The sequence below is a fragment of the Peromyscus leucopus genome, chromosome 6 (assembly GCF_004664715.2).
Source record: "Peromyscus leucopus breed LL Stock chromosome 6, UCI_PerLeu_2.1, whole genome shotgun sequence".
NCBI classification, from domain to species: Eukaryota; Metazoa; Chordata; class Mammalia; order Rodentia; family Cricetidae; genus Peromyscus; species Peromyscus leucopus.
Window position 1 is genome coordinate 273,446 of NC_051068.1, and position 21,369 is coordinate 294,814.

General features: G+C 39.1%; 1 protein-coding gene across 5 annotated transcripts in view; it reads left to right on the top strand.

The window, feature by feature from the left end:
- The window catches only part of Hltf (helicase like transcription factor), a 93,320-nt gene that overhangs the window by 57,650 nt on the left and 14,301 nt on the right, over nucleotides 1-21,369 (top strand). For all 5 annotated transcript variants that reach the window (XM_037206497.1, XM_037206499.1, XM_037206498.1 and 2 more), the window contains 2 exons: nucleotides 15,267-15,391; nucleotides 16,518-16,696. In XM_037206497.1, coding sequence (XP_037062392.1) covers nucleotides 15,267-15,391; nucleotides 16,518-16,696 — 304 coding nt within the window. The remainder of the gene's footprint in view (nucleotides 1-15,266; nucleotides 15,392-16,517; nucleotides 16,697-21,369) is intronic.

Sequence of the window (21,369 nt, forward strand, 5' to 3'; positions counted from 1 at the left end):
AGTTTCAGGATAGAATAGTTCACTGCTGTTATCTAGGTCTGCAGTGAAAAAGAGCAACAAATGGGCAGAACAATATTTAGAATTGTATAATTTGGTGAAATAAAAAGCCATAAGCAATTTAAAAGTTTTAGGCAAGGCATATGTTGAGTAAAGCATGTATAATTAAATGGGATTAAATCAATGTAACCTCATTATAGAAGAACCTCTTTGTCTGCATTGGAACAACTGGAAAGGTACCCTGAGGGCAGGATCCCACCTATCCAGTACTCTGCCTTAATGAAAGTCAAATTCAGTTGAAAAGAGAGGTTCCGAACTCAGAATGCCACTGAGTGTTCCCACAGGCCATAGTGAGAACACCTAGGCAAGTGTTTCTCTGTTGTCCTTGGAGGCACCCAGAGGCCAGTGCAGTGAGGCTAAACTACTTCTCATGCGGGCAACAGAATTTGGCAGTGTTGTCAAGGTACTAATGATCCAGCAAAGAATGATACAAGAGTGAAGGCCTAATGAAGTGTTGTGCCAAGGTATTAGAAAGTCACTGAGGTAAAAACAGCATGTAGAGGGATTAGATTCTTCACAACGAGGCCTGAGAGACCACTGTGAAGGCCCGAGTTACAATGATGGAAGTCCCAGGATGTTGGATACCTGGACAATGGGATATCCATCAAGGAAAAGCAGGGAATAGAGGCAGCCCAAGTTGAGGCTGTGTGTGCTGCAGCAGGCAGAAATATAGGGGCAAAGCTATCTGAGCCCTTAGGAACCCAGATGATGTGTTATCTGGCTACTTCCTGTTGGCATGGGACAACATGGAGAGGGGTAGAGGGTGTCAGTGGGCTCACGCTCAGTGAAAGTTATAGGTGAAGAAGCATGTTGTTAACTGCCATCCTGGAGACCTCACGATTCTATTCCTGGAGGAAGTGGAGAAAGCAAGTTGCTAGGAGAAAAAAAAAAAAAAAATAGATTATCATTACTGGCCCTATGAACAGGGCTAGCCATGGGAAAATTGAAGACTGCCAGAAAGAATGGAATGGAGATGTGCTCTAGTTGTATTTACAAAGTTCTTCAGACAATTTGTGGAGTGACTCGATATGAGTTTTCCACCAGGCCAGATTCCTTGATACAGTAGCAGCACTCTTTCCCCAGGAACATGCAGGTTTCTATAAAACATCTAGAACACATTTACACCTTGGTGTCTTAGCAAAGGCTATGACTTTGGGTTAAAAGGCATGAATATTCTTCTATGTCTAGAGAGCCTGATAGATGTTTTAGCCCAGTGAAACACAACTTTAAGTCTATACTTAGAAGATAACCAAAGGAAATTTAAGATCTTAAGCTTATGACTGAATAGTAAATTGTTAAAATCAATCCATGTGAGTCTATTTAATGGGTAATAGGGATTTATTAAGATATAAATTGAGGAAATACACTTATGAATACAGAACCAAGTAAACTGCTGAAGTCCTCTGTTCTGACTGGGAATGAATCTGCCTCAGAGTTTCATCACACCAGGAAGCAGGCAGCAGGGAGAAGGGGCTCGTGACCTTTCTCCCTTTTAAGAGGTCACATACAATGGCAAGAAGCACCGCCTCCTTCGGGCCCTATAGCCCACGGTCATGGGCAGGGCAAATACCACTACATTTCCCCTTTTTGTCTAAAAAAGAAGGTTCTAAACTTAATGCAAATTATATACAATAAGAATGATTGTCAAGTATTACCCAGGAAAAACAAAGAGTAATAACATAAACAAAAATGGTACTACAACCAAAAAGAGTAACATCAAACAAGAAACACATGCTAAATGTCCAGACATAGGTGAGTGGCAAATTACCAAGGTTACTTCAATATCTGTCCTATACTGAAGATTCTATCTCTAGTACTTAATATGTCCTAGCTAAGATATGAGAAGATTGTAACTATAACTATCTATTCTTCAACTCCATCAAATATCTGAGAATGGACATAATAATACCTGAGAAAACAGAAAATGGAAACAATTTTCAAAAATCTTGTGAGAATAGAGACAGCTGGCTGCCTGGACAGTCACCTAAAGTTTCTCAGCATCGTTGGGGCATCCAATTTGGCTATAGGCCTAGAATAACTGACAGACCATTTTCAGAAACAGTAATTTTGAAATACCATCTTACCTTGTCTTGGCAGAGTTTTGTAGTCACTTTTCCTTGTGTCCCACTCATCCAGAAAGGACAGCATTCATACAGTCAGCAGTTGAGGCAAGAACAATTCTTTGCCCAGCAGGCCATTTTTTGCCAAGAAGACGACAAATTTCCAAATAGAAATGTCTTAGAAGCCCAACATTCTTTTGGGATCAGATCTGTGCTACCAAGAGCAATGTGTCTCACATCTACAGATCTAAGTTATCAGAACATTTAAATGCCATATTCTCTAGGTCTATGATGTGTTTGAAGATCCATCTGACATTTGTTTCGGTAAATCTGGAGAACCTAACTAACATAACTATGCAAATAACAAGCATGGGTGACTATAAATCTGTAAGTCTTCTCTATCTAAATAACCTAAGATCTAAGGCTTCACATTAACAAGGTAAACAGTCTCTAAGCAGATGTCCATATAAATAAGGACAATGACCTCAAAATTTTGATAATACACAAAATATCTTAAACAGATATAGAAATATATAATGCAATATGCAATGTGGCAACAGTATCCTTAATGTGTATCGATATCCCAAATATTTCAAACAGGAGTAGAAATATATGTACAATACAACAAATATACTTTTGTATTTGTATAAATATACAAGTTATCTTAAATAGGAATATAAGAATAGTTTACATTTGTATCAAATATACAAGAATCTATGTCAGCACAAATTACTAGTATACCTATCCATTCCCCCTCTTCTTTCCAAGGAGAATACTGAGTCAAGATTTTATTTTTCCACCCCCAACCCTATAACCATCCATCCACAACTCTGAGAAAAATAAAATGTGTAACATGAATCTTACATGGTCTTATTAATTAAAAAACCTGGAGCCAGATATTTGGTTAAAACTGAGAGATCAGATAAGCAGAAAAAAGCCAGCCATGTTCTTACTGCTAGGAAATCCTCAGCCAAAAAGAGCTACTTCCTGTGTACTCACAGTTATATCCTTTCTGTGCCCTGACATCTCACTTCCTCTTTCTATCCAGCTTCATCACTTCCTCTTTCTGCCCAGCTCTATCACTTCCTGTCTGTCTATACAGACCTCCAGATCTCTATGGTTAACTAGTTCTGATAATGAAAGGCATGTGCCACCACACCTGGCTCTGTTTTCAGTGTGGCCTTAAACTCATAGAGATCCGGATGAATCTCTTCCTCCCAAATGCTAGGATTAAAGGCATGTTCTACCATTGCCCGACTTCTATGCTTAACATAGTGGCTGGCTTTATCCTCTGATCTACAAATAAGCTTTATTAGGGTGCACAAATAAAATATTGCCACATTTCCCTTTTTTGTGTCTAAAATAAAAAAATATAATTAATATAAGAAAAAACTATATACAATGAGTACAATAACTGTATACTATATATATAGGCAAAAATATATCAACAATGCCTAGTCCATTTGCATATGACAAATTCAGTGAAAATATTCCATTGTCTATCCTATTTGGTGAGTCCAAAATGTACCTAATTCACTTTCTATCATAACTTATATTAACAACCAAAAACTATCTTTTGATGTCTTTCAAACTTATACACTTGACACCTCTTAGTGAGTTTCTTTTCTGAAATTGTTAACAAGAAAACTACAACTATAACTATCTAATCTTCAACTCCCTCAGAGACCTGAGAAGGAAATAATATTACCTAGTTAAACAGGAAGTTGCAAATAAGCAACTTCCAAAGAATTCGAATTATGACAGCAACAGCTAGCTTCCTGGAGAAGTTACCCAAGGTTCCTCTGCTACATTGGGGCATCCATTCTTCAACCTACAGTCTTAGCATATCTGACAGACTCATCTGTGAAGCAGGATTTTCTAAAGAGCTTCCCTACCTTGTCTTGGAAAGAATCAGCAGTCCTTTCTTTTTTGTCCTGCTTGTCCAGTTTGGACAGCATACCGTCAGCAGTTGAGACAAGGGCATTTTCTTGCCCAGTGGCTAACTTTTGCCACAAAGAAAGTATACTCCATATGGAGTTTCTTCAGTGGCCATCATCTTCTCTGAAGTAGATTGGTGCTACCAGGAGCAGACATGTCTCATAGTCATTAAAAAAAAAAAAGGAAAAAAAATCTATGCTATTAAAACATCTTAAAATGACATATTCTGCAGATCTCTAAAGTATTTGAAGATGACCTGTCTATCTAAAATGTATTTCTGCTTGACATTGAAAACATACCTTTGGGTTACATCCTGCTGGTAGTAGAGTTTGACTGTAAAAAGAACAAGTAGGACATTTTCTTATAATTTATTTGGCTTGTTGCCAGGTTATGGAAAAATCCTTTTTTAAACCCTTACTGTTGACATGATGTTTTTGAAATTCTGAGGCCTCCAGCACATTTCCTATCAATAGCTTAGCGATCTCATCATTATTTTGTGCTACAGGTCCTGGCAGACCCATATAGGAGTTATATATAAGGGATAATTCCTATTTCTGATTATATCTTGTAATTGAATAAATGGTGAAGTTAATTCTGACTCATCAGGGATAAATTCTGCTGTATGTAAGACCACTCTTTTATCATAGAGTGTCAATAACTATGTTGAAAGGTTCTGAAAAATCCATTAATACCATCAGAATAGCATATAATTCCTATTTTGGACTGAATTATAAGGACTTTGAACCACTTAAGTTTTATGATTTGTAACCTGCCTTTCCTTGACTGTTTGCATCTGTATAAAGTGTAGGGCCTCCATATATGGGTGTTTCCCATACAGTGTGAAGCAGGATCCAGTTAGCTCTTTTTATATTTAATTCCATCACTTTTGGGATGTTTGTTGTTAATCTCTCCCCCAAAAAAATGCTGCAGGTTCTTTGCCACGGTTCACTTTCTGCCCATAACTTGCCAATTTCATCATTAGTTAAAGATACTACAATTTCTGCTGGGTCTATTCCTGCTAATTGATGAAGTCTCAGTTTTCCTTTTAAAATCAAGTCAGAGATCTTTTCCACATAAGTTTTTAATTTTTTACTCCGTTGATTTGGTAGAAATATCCATTCCAATATAATATCTCTCTTTGCATTAAATTTCCTGTAGGAGAATGCTTAGAGAGTAAAATAACCAAAATTCAATCAAGCTTTAGATCTACACAGTCCACATGTGCATCCTGTATTTTCTTTTCTACCAAATCCAATTATCTATCAGCTTCAGCTGTTAATTCTTTTGGACTATTTAAGTCCTTGTCACCCTCTAAGGTTTTGAACAAATAACTCAGTTCATCATTTTTTACCTCAATATCAGTCCATAGATGGGAAGTGTCTCTGAATAATCTTTGAAAGTCATTAAGATTCCATAATCAATCTCTCCTAATTTACACCTTTTGGGGTCTAATTTCTTGTAAACCTATTTTATATCCTAAATAATTAATAGAATCTCCTCTTTGTTTCTTTTTAGGAGTAATTTGTAATCTCCAACAAGGCAAAATTTTCTTTACTTCTTCAAATATTCTTTCTAAAGTATCTACATTTGAATTACCTAGTAAAATATCATCCATGTAACGATAAATTATAGATTTGAGAAATTGTTTACATATTACTTCCAACTGCTGTTATACAAAATATTGGCCCAGGGTTGTGCTATTTAACATTCCCTGTGGGTGAACCTTCCATTGATAGCTCTTGACTGGCTGAGAATTATTTATTATAAGTAGCTGCTGTGAAGGCAAATTTTTCTCTGTTGTTTTCTTGTAAGGGTATTGAGAAGAAACAGTCTTTTAAATTGATAACTATAAGAAGCAACCCTTTAGGAAACAGAGGAGGCAAAGAAATTCCAGATTGTAGAGAGCCCATTGGCTGAATTACTTTGTTAATTGCTCTTAGATCTGTTACCATTCTCCAATTACCAGATTTTTTTTTTAAATAACAAATACAGGAGCTGAGCATTTAACTGTTCTTGTACCAGCTCTTCTAAGGCCTGTAGTTTCTCTGTTGTTAAAGGCCATTGCTGAACCCATATAGGCTTGTCTGTTAACCATTTTAAAGGTAGAGCTGTTGGTGTCTTTGAAAGATCAACAGCTCTTGTTACCTGTTCTTTTACAATCTAGATGGTCGGTGGCTGTTCTTTATATCACTTTCGAATATTTTTCTCAGAAACATATGTTAGTTTCTGAGGTTGGAGGAATGTTAATCTGGGCATTCCATTGATTTATTAAAATAACAGCCCCATAGATTCCTAGTTATATTAGCCATGCATGGCTTTAATTTTCCTCTCTGTCCTTCTGGCCCTATATATTTGACCCATCTTTCATTCTGTTTCATTTGGGATAATGTTCCAGTCTCTAACAGCTGAACATTTACTTCCTGAAGAGACCAATTTGGATGCCAAGATTCTGGTGCAATTTTTGTTATGCCCACAGTTGTGTTTACAAGACTTTCAATGAGAACATTATTCATTTGTATTTTAAATTTTGGTCTTTCCTCATTCATAGAAGTTTGCCAAAATATTCACTTTATTGTTTCTCCTGAATTTTTGGTTTTCTCTCTCCTATAGCTGTTCTATCACCCAAGCAATAATGGTTTTTTATAATATGTCTTAGGTTATTTAATTGCTCTGATTTTTCTTCTATGATGGCAGGAAAGGACTGAACTGAATTTACCCTGGGGTGCTGCGAAAGGCCCTTCAGGGAGTTTTCCAGTGGCAAAGAAAAAGAATTACCTTGTCTGTCCCTTGTTGATCTACAATCCTTAGTCCAGTGTTTGCCTTTGCCACACCTTCTGCATAATCCAGAAGGGAGGGGCATTCTGTTGCCATTGTTTCTAGGAATACCCTGTTTACAGTCCCTTTTTAGGTGACCTTGTTTACCGCAATTAAAGTATCTGACATTTTTATTTTTCTTCAAACTTCTTGGAATCACCTCTCCCATCCACATATCATCATGGTCATGAGATTCAATATTAATTGTATCTCGGATCCAGTCCTGCAAGGGTGCTGTTCTTGCCTTTAGTGGACTAAGTACCCTTTTGCATTGTTCATTAGCATTTTCAAAATCCAGAGATTTAATTATTATCTCTCTAGCCTCTGAATTTGGTATTATTCTATTTACTGCTGAGGACAGCCTTTGTAAGAAATCGGTGAAGGTTTCTTTTGGGCCCTGTATAACTTTTGTAAATGACTCAGTTTTCTTTCCTATTTCTTCAATTCTGTCCCAAGCATTCATGTCTTCCATTTGGCATAAAATTATGGTGTGGTCATCATACAAAGATTGTCTTTGTGTATCAGCATAATTGCCTTCTCCAAGAAGTTGATTTTGGAAAATTTCAATACCTCTAGCCTCATTGTTCTATAGTCTTAGACTTTTCTTTCCACTAGGTCCTCCATTTTAACTGGGGACCAGCCTCTAGGACAGCTCTAATCAAATCTTTCTAGTCTTGAGGGATAGTTTTATTACAAGTTGACTAAGAGTTTAACATCTGCTTTACAAATGTAGAATGCATACCATATGAGAATAGCTTCTAAAATCTAGTATTTCCTCAAATCTAACATTTCCACAGGAGTCCAGTTAGTTCTTACACAGCCTTGAACATTTGGCATTTACTGTAAGGTTACTGGCTAGATTAAGGTTGACTGCTTGAAAACCTTAGGCTGTTTCTTTGTCACCATATAATGCAATGCTGAGACTGGTTCACCTTTAAATTCTTCTGTGTGGGTCTGAAGTTCTCTGCTTTGTTTTATCAAGTACAGATACCAAAATGTCTCCCTTTTTTTAATATGGGAAAAATTTCTCCTTTAACTAATTTCTCCCTTTAAGGTATCTTAAGTGACTCAGCAAGTTTGGCAAAAATGACGATTCAGATATGAGGCTGACTCCTCTGGGTAGAACAATAGAAGCCCAAGCAGGTTTCAAGACAGCTACTTAGTACAGGGTATCAGCCTGAGATGGGGATCCAGAGAGAGCCTACAATACAGTGGGAGAGAAGTGAAAGCTCCAGCCATCTGGATCCAGCTGGTTAGCGACTCTGACCCACAGGGGATGGAGACTCTGGCCGCATGCAGCTTAGGTGTGAGCCAGGGCCTGTAAGGCCACAGGCAAGTGGCTTTCTCATGAATTCATGCCACAAATGTTGGGGCGCCAGATGTAAGATGAATTGCTAAACAGTCTTATTATTAAAAAACTCAGAGCCAGATATTGGGGTAAAGACTGAGAGATCAGATAAGCAGAAAAAAGCCAGCCACGTTCTTACTGCTAGGAAATCCTCAGCCAAAAAGAGCTACTTCCTGTGTACTCACACCTATATCCTCTCTGTGCCCTGCATCTCACTTCCTCTCTCCAAGGTCCAGCTTTATCACTTCCTGTCTGTCCGTACAGACCTCCAGATCTCTATAGTTAACTAGTTCTGGGAATTAAAGGCATGTGCCACCACACCTGGTTCTTGAACTCACAGAGATCTGGATGATTCTCTTCCTCCCAAATGCTAGAATTAAAGGCATGTCCTACCATTGCCTGACTTCTATGTTTAATATAGTGGCTGGCTTTTCCCTCTTATCTCCAGATAAGCTTTATTGGGGTACACAAATAAAAGCACCACAGAAACCTTTGGGAGAGGGGTGTCGTTTTCTTAGAATTGCTTTCTGTTGTTTAGGGGTTGATGGTATCTCTGTGGGGTCCTGTAAGAAAGCTTAGATCGTTGGGTCTCAGTAGGACAAGCCGTAGAGTCTGCAGCCAGTCTCAGAATAATGGGTAAGATTGTCTGAGATTCTGGGTAGAAGTACGATAGAACATCTCATCCTGGAACTGTCCTGAAGAATTACCAGGATAATGTTCTTAGGTATAATGTCATCTTTCTGGACCGATTAGTCATTGTTGTGGGGCCCCATCTTCCTTGTGGAGACTTCAGACATTGCTATTGAGAAGACTTATTTTCACTGTGGAAAACTTGAACATTATTAACATCAAAATGGAAAGTTTGAATCTTAAGATGACATGACATGTGAGGAAGGATTCCGAGAAATCAAAAATAAGCATGGAGAGAAATAGAATCTTGATAACAATGGTCCTTAGATTATTGGTTTTCTTCTGTTGCACACCAGTCGGCTCTTCCCATATGAGACAGAATCTCCTAATATTTCTTTTAGTAGGCTACACTGAACAGTTTTAAAAGTAAAGGAACAGTTTTAAAAGTAAAGGAACAGTCTGCTGGTAATCTCTAACCTGGTGGGGGGCTGTAATGGATCCAGTCACTACAAGCACAGAACTAGGAAGACACCTAGCACAGTCACCTTTCTCTGACACGGTGCTCTATCTGCTGCAGAATGTGCATGCTTCTGGCAGTGGTTACTAGAACCACTGCTGCATGAGCCACTGTATGCAGCTACTGTATGCAGTGGTCATTTGAGCAGGGGTCAGGCATTTCCTGGGGTATTTGGGCTGCATACAGGGGGCTGCGCTTGGCAGAGAAACTCACCAGCAGCTGCCCACATGTGTTAGGGTTTGGTCACATGAGTAGCCCCAGTGGGGGCGAGTGGTGCTCAGATCCATGTGGTTAGGACCAAGCGACTGGGGAAGGGGGTGTTATCGAGGCAGGATTGCAGTGAGCACAGCCTCTGACCAAACCTGCTGCCACTGCTGCAGAGGCTGTTGGGCAGGAGCCACAGGGAGTGTGGGGTCTTTTTTTCACATAGGCACCACTTGTTAAGATCAATCCAGGTGAGTCTATTTATTGGGTAACAGGGATTTATTAAGATATAAGTTGAGGAAATACACTCATGAATACACAACAGCTGAAGTCGTCCTCTGTTCTGACATGGAGTGAATTCACCTGGCAGTTTGATCAGACCAGGAAGCAGGCAGCAGGGAGAAGGGGCTTTTCCTTTTAACAGGCAAGAAGTAACACCTTCTTCTGGCCCTATAGCCCAAGGTGGAGGAAATACCTCTACAGTAAATAGTCCATGCTCTATCAGTTTATCATAACTTCACTTATCAATTCATAGCTAAAACTATGAATCTCTGAAATTCCAGGGTAATAATAGTATAGAAAGGGGACAGAAGCCTGAAACATCTTCTCACACCTTATACCATTTACTTATGCCTTTACAACTTGCATTTATATATCTTAAATCATTTTTTGTGTTCCTTTAGTGTAATGTTACATCTGAAACATGTTTATCCTTTACTATGAAGCCTGTGAACAAGGCAAACTTGTCTGCTTTTTTTAGCAAGAAAATGAACTAATAAACTAATGAATTACCAACATAGTTGTAGCCTTGGGGGTCAGAAAGAGAGCTGTTAAACTGGTGAAGCTATCAGTAGCCTAGTCATCAAACACCATCAGATCTGAGAAGGATAAATTTCACCTGAGTAAGCAGAAGTGAAACAGCTTCCCAATCTATTAAAATGACAGGGACTTACTGGCTACCTAGACAGCTACACCAGGTTCCTCCATGATGATTGGGAACAGAGGTCCTAGGGCAGTATTAGTCTTCAGATGCCTAGCCCAGAAGATCTGACAGACTTACCTGTGGAGTAGGAACTTGAGCAGACTGGCCTACATTGTTTTGGCAAAGTGGGCCAATCAATTCCCCAGTGCTCTACTTGTCCACAGTCTGGAGAGGGTCCTGACAGCAGCTGAAGTGAAAGGCAGTTTTTTTTTTTTTTTTTTTTTTTTTTTTTTTTTTTCTGCTGTGTGACTGGATTTGCTATATTTATAAGCTCCAAGTGGAAGTTCTGCTCCCATCCTTCTTTGGAGGAGATAAGGGTGCTACCAGGATCTGGCATGTCTCTATTATGAAAAGCTTTTTTAATAAACATTTTAAATGCCATATTCTCAGATCTTTGGCGTGTTTGAGGATCATTATCTGCAAGATATATCTAAACTAGACAAATGTTATTTGTTTTAGTTACTTGTTTTAGGCTTAACTTTGAGAACATATATATAAGCTAATTCTGAACATCTCAAAGAAGTTGATCCTTTATGAATTGACTGAAGGTTAACTTGTATGTCTTATAAGATTAGGATTTTATAGCTTTATCCCTGTTAAATTTAGCCTTAAGAAATAACAATTTATGAATTGAAGCTCTTCTAATATCAAGATAAGACTTTTAACTCATAAACACAGTCCACAAAGAGACGGGGATCTTTTCTGATCCTTTTATAGTACACCATTATAGAACACAACAGTTTTCTTTATGATTTAATTTACCAGACTAGCTACAGCTTAACAATGTTAGTAAAACCAAGGAGGTTAGAAATAGATTCCTAAATCAGTCTTTGTTAGCCTGATTAAAACTTAGGTAAGGAGAGACCCTTTCCAGACTGCTTAGGCCACCATCGTACTGCATCATAAGATAGGAATACATCACTCTCTGGTGTTTAGTTGTGGTCTCAAGTTCTTATTTCAAGAATTAAGACATAGAGCACAACCATAATTTATAGAAGGCAAAACCAAGTCTCAACAGTGTAAAGAATTTAGTGTCTCTAAGATAAATACCAAGTGGATTACTCTTATGTTACAAAATCTGTCTGCCAGCAAGATACATCCCTGTACATGAATACATGGAGGTGTAGCTTTATTAACTCCTTAAACTAGCCTTGTTTTAAATCTTGTCTTTCATAAACCTTGTTTTCAGGACAGGACAGAAATCATACAAAAATCCATCTTAATCCAAAGTATCTTGGAGACCTGTTGACTCCTTGGTAGGCTCACTGCATGTGGTCACTAATCAAGATGGCAGCGAAGTCACATGTACTCCCCCTTTTCCAACCCTAGTTAAAATGCCAACTGCCCACATTGCTGTACTTACTAAGATGGTGGCAAATTACATGTTGTTTCCCAGAACAGTTTTAATTTGGAGTTACAAGTTCTAAGTTAACATTTTATTACAGATTTTTAACCATACCCAATTCCCTTACCTGTTTTTTTAATAAGGTAGAACATCATAAAATAACTTTCATATTATTTATTCCCAAATGACATATGAATCTCTCATTACAACAGATTCAGTGGCCAGAAAGTCCAGAGGCAGATTCTGAGCCCAGATATCTAGTTGCAATAGTAAAAGCTGAGCTATCACAAAGATACACAGGACATGTAAACTCAGGCAGGCAAGACCAATCAGAAGCAAGCATGCAGTGACCACATACATTTACATACCCAGCTGAACCTGAAGTAATTCTGTGTGGCTCCCATGTCCACAAGAAAACATACAGGCACAGATCCATACATACATATGAAACAGAACTTTTCTAACAATGAGACAAACAAAACTTTCTGAAGGAAATAGACTTTGTTATAAATTATATAGATTTTAAACCTTGCCAGATGAGCAACTTACAAGTCCTGAAATAAGAATTTGCAGTATAATTTTAAGACATAGAGAAGTATGCAAAGAAATCATAGGAATAAAAGATTTTTGGGAGCAAAGAAGTAGAGATTTAGAGGTAAGGGACTCTGGAAGTGTAACAGAGCAAATTTAGGTATAAAGTGTTTGAGACTCACTTGTTTGTAGCAGTCACAGTTAACAATTTTTGAGAATTTGGAAATCAAGTTTGCCAATTGTGGCCAGTGATTTGTACTGAGACATGCTGTTGTAATAAAATCTGAGTCCATGTCCGAGCAAAGGGCTGTGGATTAAAAATAGAGACAAGAGACAGCGAGTCATTCGTCACGATTGGATGTCGAATGCCGTTTATTGAAAGAGGGAAGAAACCTTAAATACAGGCTTACAGCACAAATGGAAGAACCCCCGGAGGGCAGAAGTTCGCTATCAATGATCTACATTCCAGACCCAATGTTCTACATTCTTGCATCTAAGTAGTTAACGCCCAAAATGCAGGATACACAAACAAGGAACTTCCCTTAAGCATTCAGAAGGGTGGATACCGGCAGGGAATCTGAATAGGGAGGACATCTGATCAAGGTCAGCAAGCAAGGCCGCAGCCACTCACAGTCGGGGGCCAGGGCCCATGGCGCCCGCACACCTGCATGAAGGTTCAACTCTTCCCAGGTTTCCTACATGAAGATAATAGATTTTCTGTACCCCATAATAGGTTTCTCTGACGAAGCAGTAATCCAGATCAAACCAAATTGAAAAAGTAAAAGAACAGGTTTATTTTGAGCAAAACAACTCCTGAGAGAGTCCTCCAGCCACCAGAGATCGAGGTGGGAGAAGGGGCAGGAGAAAGTCACATGGCTAAACTAAAGCAGGGCGCTTATGTACCCTGTAGGTGAGTGGTGATGACGTGTCTGCCACAGGCTGGGTTTATGCCCAATTATATAAATGGGAACTTGGGCCACTGGCAGCTTCAGGGGATGAGCTTCCATAGCCTCCAAGAATGCAGAACTGGGCTTTTTGGCAGTTTTTCTTTGTTGGAGATTCTCTGTAAGGGAGGGGTTTGGAGAGAGAGGAATGGTGCTTTTGCAGAAATGAGCTGGAAGTTCCAGCCAAACAATAGCACCATTTAAATCTTTGGATTCTGTGTATGTATCCCTCCCTTACGCTTTTTTAAAAAGAAAATGTACTTTTTTTGTTCTTTTTTTTGGGGGGGGGTTGTGTCTTTTACATGTCTTTTATCTGCTTTTTATTGGTATTGATTTTTTTATAATCCTTTATAACTAATTTTTGTTTTCTCAGTCCCATTTCCTTTCATATGGCTTTGTCAGTGGTTTTAGTGTGTCATAATTTGAATAAAAATGGCCCCATAGGCTCAGTGGGAGTGGCACTATTAGGAGGTGAGGCCCCGTTTGAGTAGATGTGGCCTTGCTGGAGGAAGTGTGTCACTGTGGAGGTGGGTATTGAGGTCTCAGATGCTCAAGCCAGGCCCAGTGTGGCACTCTCTTCCTGCTGTCTGCTGATCTGCATGTAGAACTCTCAGCTACCTCTCTCTGTCTGCTTTCCTGCCACCATGCTATTTGCCATAACAATGGACTAAACCTTTGAACTGTAAGCCAGCCCCAATGAAATGTTTTTCTTTATAAGAGTTGCCATGGCCATGGTTGCTGTGGGATTTCTTTCTGTATGCTGTGAATATGTGTTGCTTTGACTAGTTGATAAATAAAGCTGTTTGGCCTATGACAAGGCAGCCTAGAGGCAGGCGGGGAATCCAGCAGAGAGACAGGAAGAAGAAAGGCAGAGGCGGAGGAGACACCATCCCACTGACCAGGGAGCAGCATGTAATGGCACACAGATAAAGCCATGGAACATGGGGCAACATATAGATTAATAGAAATGGGCTGAGTTTAGTTAAGAGCTAGCTAGCAAGAAGCTTGAGCCATAGGCCATATGAGCCACAGTTTGTAATTAATATAACCCTATGTATGTTTATTTGAGTCTGACTGGCTGCAGGGCTGGGTAGGATACAGGAAAATTCCAGCTACATATGGTGTCTCTTCACAGCAATAGAAACCGTAACTAAGACATAGTGTGACTCTTCCTTTCTCAGGTGATTTCCTTTTCTTTGTTATACTCAGGTTTGTCTTGGATCTCTTGTGTTGATATGCTGCATCTTGTAAAGTCTCTTTATCTTTGCCATGAACTCTTATTCTTTGGTGAGAGTTGTTTTCTTGAGTGATGTTAAATTGCAGCAGTGCTCACAGTCATAATTTTTATTTTTTTCTAGTGAGTTTTCTTTCACTACCTTTGTTTTCTCTATGTTGGTTATTCAATATTTGACTATCTTGAGTTCTTTCTGGCCTAGCTGTTTGTCCAGATTCATATAAAGGTCCTAGCTATGTCCAAGGCCATGAAGAAATACACAGTTTTCTTATTCATAGGAGTCACATGTGAATTCTTCTAGGTTTTATTGATGTTTATACAACACATCAAGCATTATAATTGCTTATAAAATTGAGTATTGTGCCACAACCTCCCCTCACCCCCCACCGTGTGTGTGTGTGTGTGTGTGTGTGTGTGTGTGTGTGTGTGTATAAATTGGACTAGAAAATTCAGGTCACCATGCATATACCCTATTTCTGTTTTCTCATGAGAGACACTAATTTCCCTTTCATTGTGCCTCTTATTTTGAAGAACCAGCTGAGGAATGTAGTGCTTATTTACATTTTCCTAGCTGATGTTTTTTCTTGGTTTTATTAAAGATGAGGTAGCTTTTGTTTTTATTCTTGTTTAGAGATGTTGATAGTTTGACATTTTATCTCTAGGTATTTTACTGAAGGGACTGTTCTTGCACACTATGCAGATGTTTTGGGTCTTCTGCTTAGATTGCGGCAGATTTGTTGTCATACTCATCTTCTTACAAATGGAATGTCTTCAAGTGGTCTTTCCGGTAAGGAAATGTGATTGGTTTATAACATTATATTTGCTAAATAGTTCAATCAGAAGGACATATTTTTATATGACTTGAATTTGGTCTGTAACTTTGCTATTTATGCCTTACTTTAGTTAAGATTTTTTTGTTGCCGGGTGGTGGTGGCACACGCCTTTAATTCCAGCACTCGGGAGGCAGAGCTAGGTGGATCTCTGTGAGTTTGAAGCCAGCCTGGACTACCAAGTAAGTTCCAGGAAAGGCGCAAAGCTACACAGAGAAGCCCTTCTCGAAAAACAAAAAACAGAGCCGGGTGGTGGTGGCGGCGGCGGCGCACGCCTTTAATCCCAGCACTCGGGAGGCAGAGGCAGGGGATCTCTGTGAGTTCGAGGCCAGCCTGGGCTACCAAGTGAGTTCCACGAACAGCGCAAAGCTACACAGAGAAACCCTGTCTCGAAAAACCAAAAAAAAAAAAAAAAAAAAAAAGAAAAACAAAAAACAAACAAAAACAAAATTTTGTTTTTGTTTTTTTTAATTGAGACAGGATTTTTCTGAGTAACAATACTGGCTGTCCTGGAACTCACTTTGTAGACCAGGCTGGCCTCAAACTCATTGAGATCCACCTGCCTCTGGCTCCCAAGTGCTGGGATTAAAGGCGTACACCACCATCACTCAACTAGTTAAGATTTTTAAAAATTAGCACCTTTATGTATTTGTATATGTATATGCATGCATGCATTTGTGGAAGTCAAAGGACAACTTGCAAGAGTCAGTTCTTTCCATTCCATGTGGGTCATGTTGTCAAGCATGGGGCAGGTATCCTTACCTGCTGAGCAATCTTTCTGACTCCAAGAATTTTTTTATGAATGAAGTGGAAGTATGATGTCTTTGCATAATTTCCAGAAGAACGTTCACACTAGTTCTTTCTCATATGCTGCTATTGTGGCAGATATTATGTGATGTGTATCAAGTGAGATGGCATCTTCTGAGTTTTTCTTGAATTCCAAATTTATGGTATGTTTTGCAGGTGCCAGAATAAAGATGAAAGATAACTAAGCAAAGTTCCTTATGGAAGATAAACTATTCTAGTTACATTACAAAGTTCGTTTTGCAATTAATTTTTGAGCCTCTTTTTTTTTTTTTCTAGGAAATAATACACCTGAAGAACTGAGAAAGGCATTAATAAAGAAGATGAAGTTAATTCTGAGCTCTGGTTCAGATGAAGAATGCGCAGTTTGCCTGGATTCATTAACAGTTCCTGTGATAACACATTGTGCACATGTTTTTTGTAAACCTTGTATTTGCCAGGTCATTCAAAGTGAGCAGGTTAGTTTGTTGTTCAGTATGGAGTCAGTGTTTGATGGAGTGGTACAACTTTCTTTGGTGTAATGAAAACCCAACCAAGTCCAGGGATGAAAACATGTTCTAATTTGAATTTAATAATGCACCTTTCACAGTTAATTATTTCAGGTGATATATTTATCATAAATTAAAAGGCATTACTTTTGGGAGGTGTAGGTGTAACTGTCTTATTAAATAAGAAACACAGAGCCAATGCAAAGGTGAAAGCCCAAGAGGTCAGAGCAATAGCTAAGAGCTAAAAACCTTACCCTTCACTGTCGCTTCTGTCCTTCTCAGCAAGCCAGCTACTTCCTGTCTGTTTGTCTTTTTTATAGACTTTCTATTCTGCCTTCTCATTGGTTGTAAACCCAACCACATGATCTCGTCACTGCCTGTCTGTACAGACCTCCAGGTCTTCTGTGGTTGGTATTGAGATTAAAGGCGTGTATCTCCATGCTGGCTGTATCCTTGAACACACAGCGACCTGCTTAGCTCTGCCTCCCAAGAGCTGGGATTAAGGGCATGCACCACCACTGCCCAGCTTCTGCTATGGCTTGTTATTAGCTCTGACCCCCAGGCAACTTTATTTATTAACATACAAATAAAATCACATTTCAGTAGGCACTGTAAAAGTAAATCTTTCTTTGTCTTTTTCTTGTAAGGGTATTGAAAAGAAACAGTCTTTTAAATCAATAACTATGAGAGGCCATCCTTTTGGTAACAGAGTAGGCAAAGGCATTCCAGATTGTAGAGAGCCCATTGGCTGAATTACTTTATTAATTGCTCTAAGGTCTGTTACCATTCTCCATTTACCAGATTTCTTTTTAATAACAAATACAGGAGAATTCCAAGGGCTGGTTGATTCTTCAATATGATGAGCATTTAACTGTTCTTCTACCAGCTCTTCTAAAGCCTGGAGTTTCTCTGTTGTTAAAGGCCATTGTTGGACCCATACAGGCTTGTCTGTTAACCATTTTAAAGGTAGAGCTGTTGGTGTCTTTGGAAGATCACCAGTTATTGTGCCCTGTTCTTGTATAATATGGATGGCTGGTGACCACTCATTAGAATAATATCTTCTAATATTTCTCTCAGTAACATGTGTTAGTTTATGATTTGTTTCTGAGATTGGAGGGATGTTAATCTGAGTATTCCATTGTTGCAACAAGTCTCGACCCCACAGGTTCATAGTTATGTTAGCCACATATGGTTTTAATTTTCCTCTCTGTCCTTCTGGACCTATACATTCGAGCCATCTTGCACTCTGTTTCACCTGAGATAATGTCCCAATTCCTAACAGTTGAACGTTTACCTCCTGAAGAGGCCAAGTTGGATGCCAAAATTCTGGTGCAATTATGGTAATGTCCGCATCTGTGTCTACCAGACCAGACAACAAAACGCCATTTATTTTTATCGTTAATTTTGGTCTTTGTTCATTAATAAAAGTTTGCCAAAAAATTTTCTTTATGTTTTCTCCTGAATTTTCTATTCTCTCTGTTTCATCATCCTGACCAGCATGATTTATTCCAATAGGCATTTGGTTATTTAATCGCTCTCCAGAGCAGGCATTTCCTCTATGGCTGCAGGAAAGGTTTGAACTGGATTTGCAATGGGGGGCCTGCCCGAGGCCCCTCTGGTAGTTTCCCGAAGGCTGAGGCAAAGGATTACCCTGCCTGTCCTTTGTTGATCTACATTCGTTGGTCCAGTGTTTTCCCTTACCACACCTTCTGCATACTCCAGAAGGAAGAGGCATTCTGTTGCCATTGTTCCTTGAAGAAACATTGTTTCTCAGAATGACCTGTCTACAATCCCTTTTCAAATGTCCTTGCTTTCCACATCCAAAACATCTAACACTCCTCAAACCTTTTGAAATTACTTCTCCTACCCATGTATCATCATGCTCATCAGCTTCAACATTAATTGTTTCTCTAATCCAATCTTCCATAGGTGCAGATCTTGCCCTTAATGGCCTGATTATTCTTTTGCATGCTGCATTCGCATTCTCAAAGGCCAAAGATTCAATTATTGCCTTGCCAGCTTCTGAATCCGAGACCATTCTCTTACTGCTGAAGCCAGTCTTTGTAAAAAATCTGTAAAAGACTCTTTTGGGCCTTGCATCACCTTTGTAAATGACTCAGATTTTTTTCCTGGTTCCTCAACTCTGTCCCATGCATTCAAGGCTGCCGTTCGACATAAAATTAGGGTTTGGACATCATATAAACATTGTGTTTGTACTGAAGCATATTGGCCTTCTCTAATAAGCTGATCCTGGCAAACTTGTATTCCTTTATCCCTCCATTGTTTTTCTATGTTTTTAGCCTCCTCCTTAAACCAAGTCAGAAATTGAAGTCTCTGGCTGGGTTCCAGAACACCTTGTGCAAGGTCCCGCCAGTCCTGTGGTACTATCCTATTATATGTTGACCAAGAGTTTAACATTTGCTTTACATATGGGGAATGCATGCCATAAGATACTATTGCCTCCTTAAACCTTTTTAAATTCAACATTTCAATTGGAGCCCAAATATTTTGTGTAGCCATTTGATCAGGCATCTGCTGTACGGTTACAGGATAAATTAAGGGTGACTGTGTGAAAACAGGCTTTCTTTCTACAACCTTATGATCCTGACTTGAAACAACTTCACTGTTAATTTCTTCTGTCTGAATTTTTACAGGTTTAACAAGTTCTTCTAAAGCTGTTATCCTGGCACTTAAATTGACTATCTTTTTAAATATTAAAATGTGGATTAACATAGTGATAAGGTGCATAATTCCACCAATACTAATGTTATATAGTTGTTCCATTATCAGACTGCCTAAAATTTCAAACAAAAACCAATTTTCTTCCAATGTACACATCAAACCCATTTGTTTTTTAATGTGGAAAAAATTCTCTTTTAGATAGTTTCCTTTAAAATATCTGATATGTTATGACTTACCAAATCTGCGTAGAACAGTAGAAATCCAAGGGGATTTTCAAAGCAGCCACCTAGTGTCCCAGGTGTAAATCCAGAGAGAGAGAGAGAGAGAGAGAGGAAAGAGAGAACACACAAGAAAGCGTAGCCGGCTAAAGCTTAAATCCAGCCACGTGTTCCCTCTTGTGCCGAGTCAAGGCTTGGGTCTGGCTTACTTAAGCTCCGACCATGTGTGTTGGCTTTACAAGCAGGGCCCTGTTCGTCAGGGCAGGTCTGAGTTGTTTGTAGCACCGGCTTTAAGCAAGCAGGATTTAAGCAAGCAGCTCACTGATAGTCCAGCCTGAGGTCAAGCAGACCTAGACCCAGGCTAAGAAGTCACCACTCGGACTAAGAAGCCGATCACTGCCAGCGGCCGCCCTTGCGGGAAAGCGGACCTGCCGCCAAGCCAAGCAGTTTTTAATGGATTCTTGTCACGTTGGCCGCCAGATATAGATGTAACCAACCATCTTATTAAATAAGAAACAATGTAAAAGAGAAAGCCGAGAGGTCAGAGCTCAGAGCTAAAATCTCACCCTTCCGACTGCGGTGTCCCAGCTTCCCGAAAGAGAGCTACTTCCTGTCTGTTCATTTTTTTTATAGTATGTTGTTCTGCCTTCTCATTGGTTGTAAACCCAAACACATGACTGCCTCGTCACTGTCTGAATGTACAGCCCCCTAGGTCTTAAAGGCATATGTCTCCAATGCTGGCTGTATCCCTGAACACACAGAGATCTATGGGATTAAAGGCATGTGCCACCACCGCCACACTCTTCCTATGGCTCTAATAGTTCTGACCCCCGGACAACTTTATTTATTAACATACAATCAAAATCACATTTCAGTACAATTAGATTACCACCACAGGATTCTTTTGGCTATCCTGGGTTTTTTGTTTTTCCATATGAAGTTGAGTATTATTCTTTCCAGGTTTGTGAAGAATTGTGTTGGTATTTTGATGGGGATTGCATTGAATCTGTAGATTGCTTTTGGTAAGATTGCCATTTTTACTATGTTAACCCTGCCTATCCATGAGCATGGGAGATCTTTCCATTTTCTGACATCTTCTTTAATTTCTTTTTTCAGGGACTTAAAGTTCTTGTCATATAGGTCCTTCACTTGCTTGGTTAGTGCTACCCCAAGGTATTTTATGTCATTTGTGGCTATTGTAAAGGGTGATGTATCTATAATTGCCTTCTCAGCTTCTTTGTTCATTGTATATAGGAGGGCTACTGATTTTTTTGAGTTGATCTTGTATCCTGCTATGTTGCTGAAGGTTTTTATAAGCTTTATCAATTCCTGGGTGGAATATTTGGGGTCACTCAAGTATACTATCATGTCATCTGCAAATAGGGAAAGCTTGACTTCTTCCTTTCCAATTTGTATCCCCTTAATCTCCTATGTTGTCTTATTGCTCTGGCTAGAACTTCAAGTACAATATTGAATAAGTATGGGGAGAGTGGACAGCCTTGCCTAGTTCCTGATTTTAGTGGAATTGCTTTGAGTTTCTCTCCATTTAATTTGATGTTGGCTGTTGGCTTGCTGTATATTGCCTTTATTATGTTTAGGTATGTTCCCTGTATTCCTGATCGCTCCAAGACTTTTATCATGAAGGGGTGTTGGATTTTGTCAAATGCCTTTTCTGCATCTAGTGAGATGATCATTTGGTTTTTTTCTTTGCGTTTGTTTATATAGTGTATTACATTGATGGAC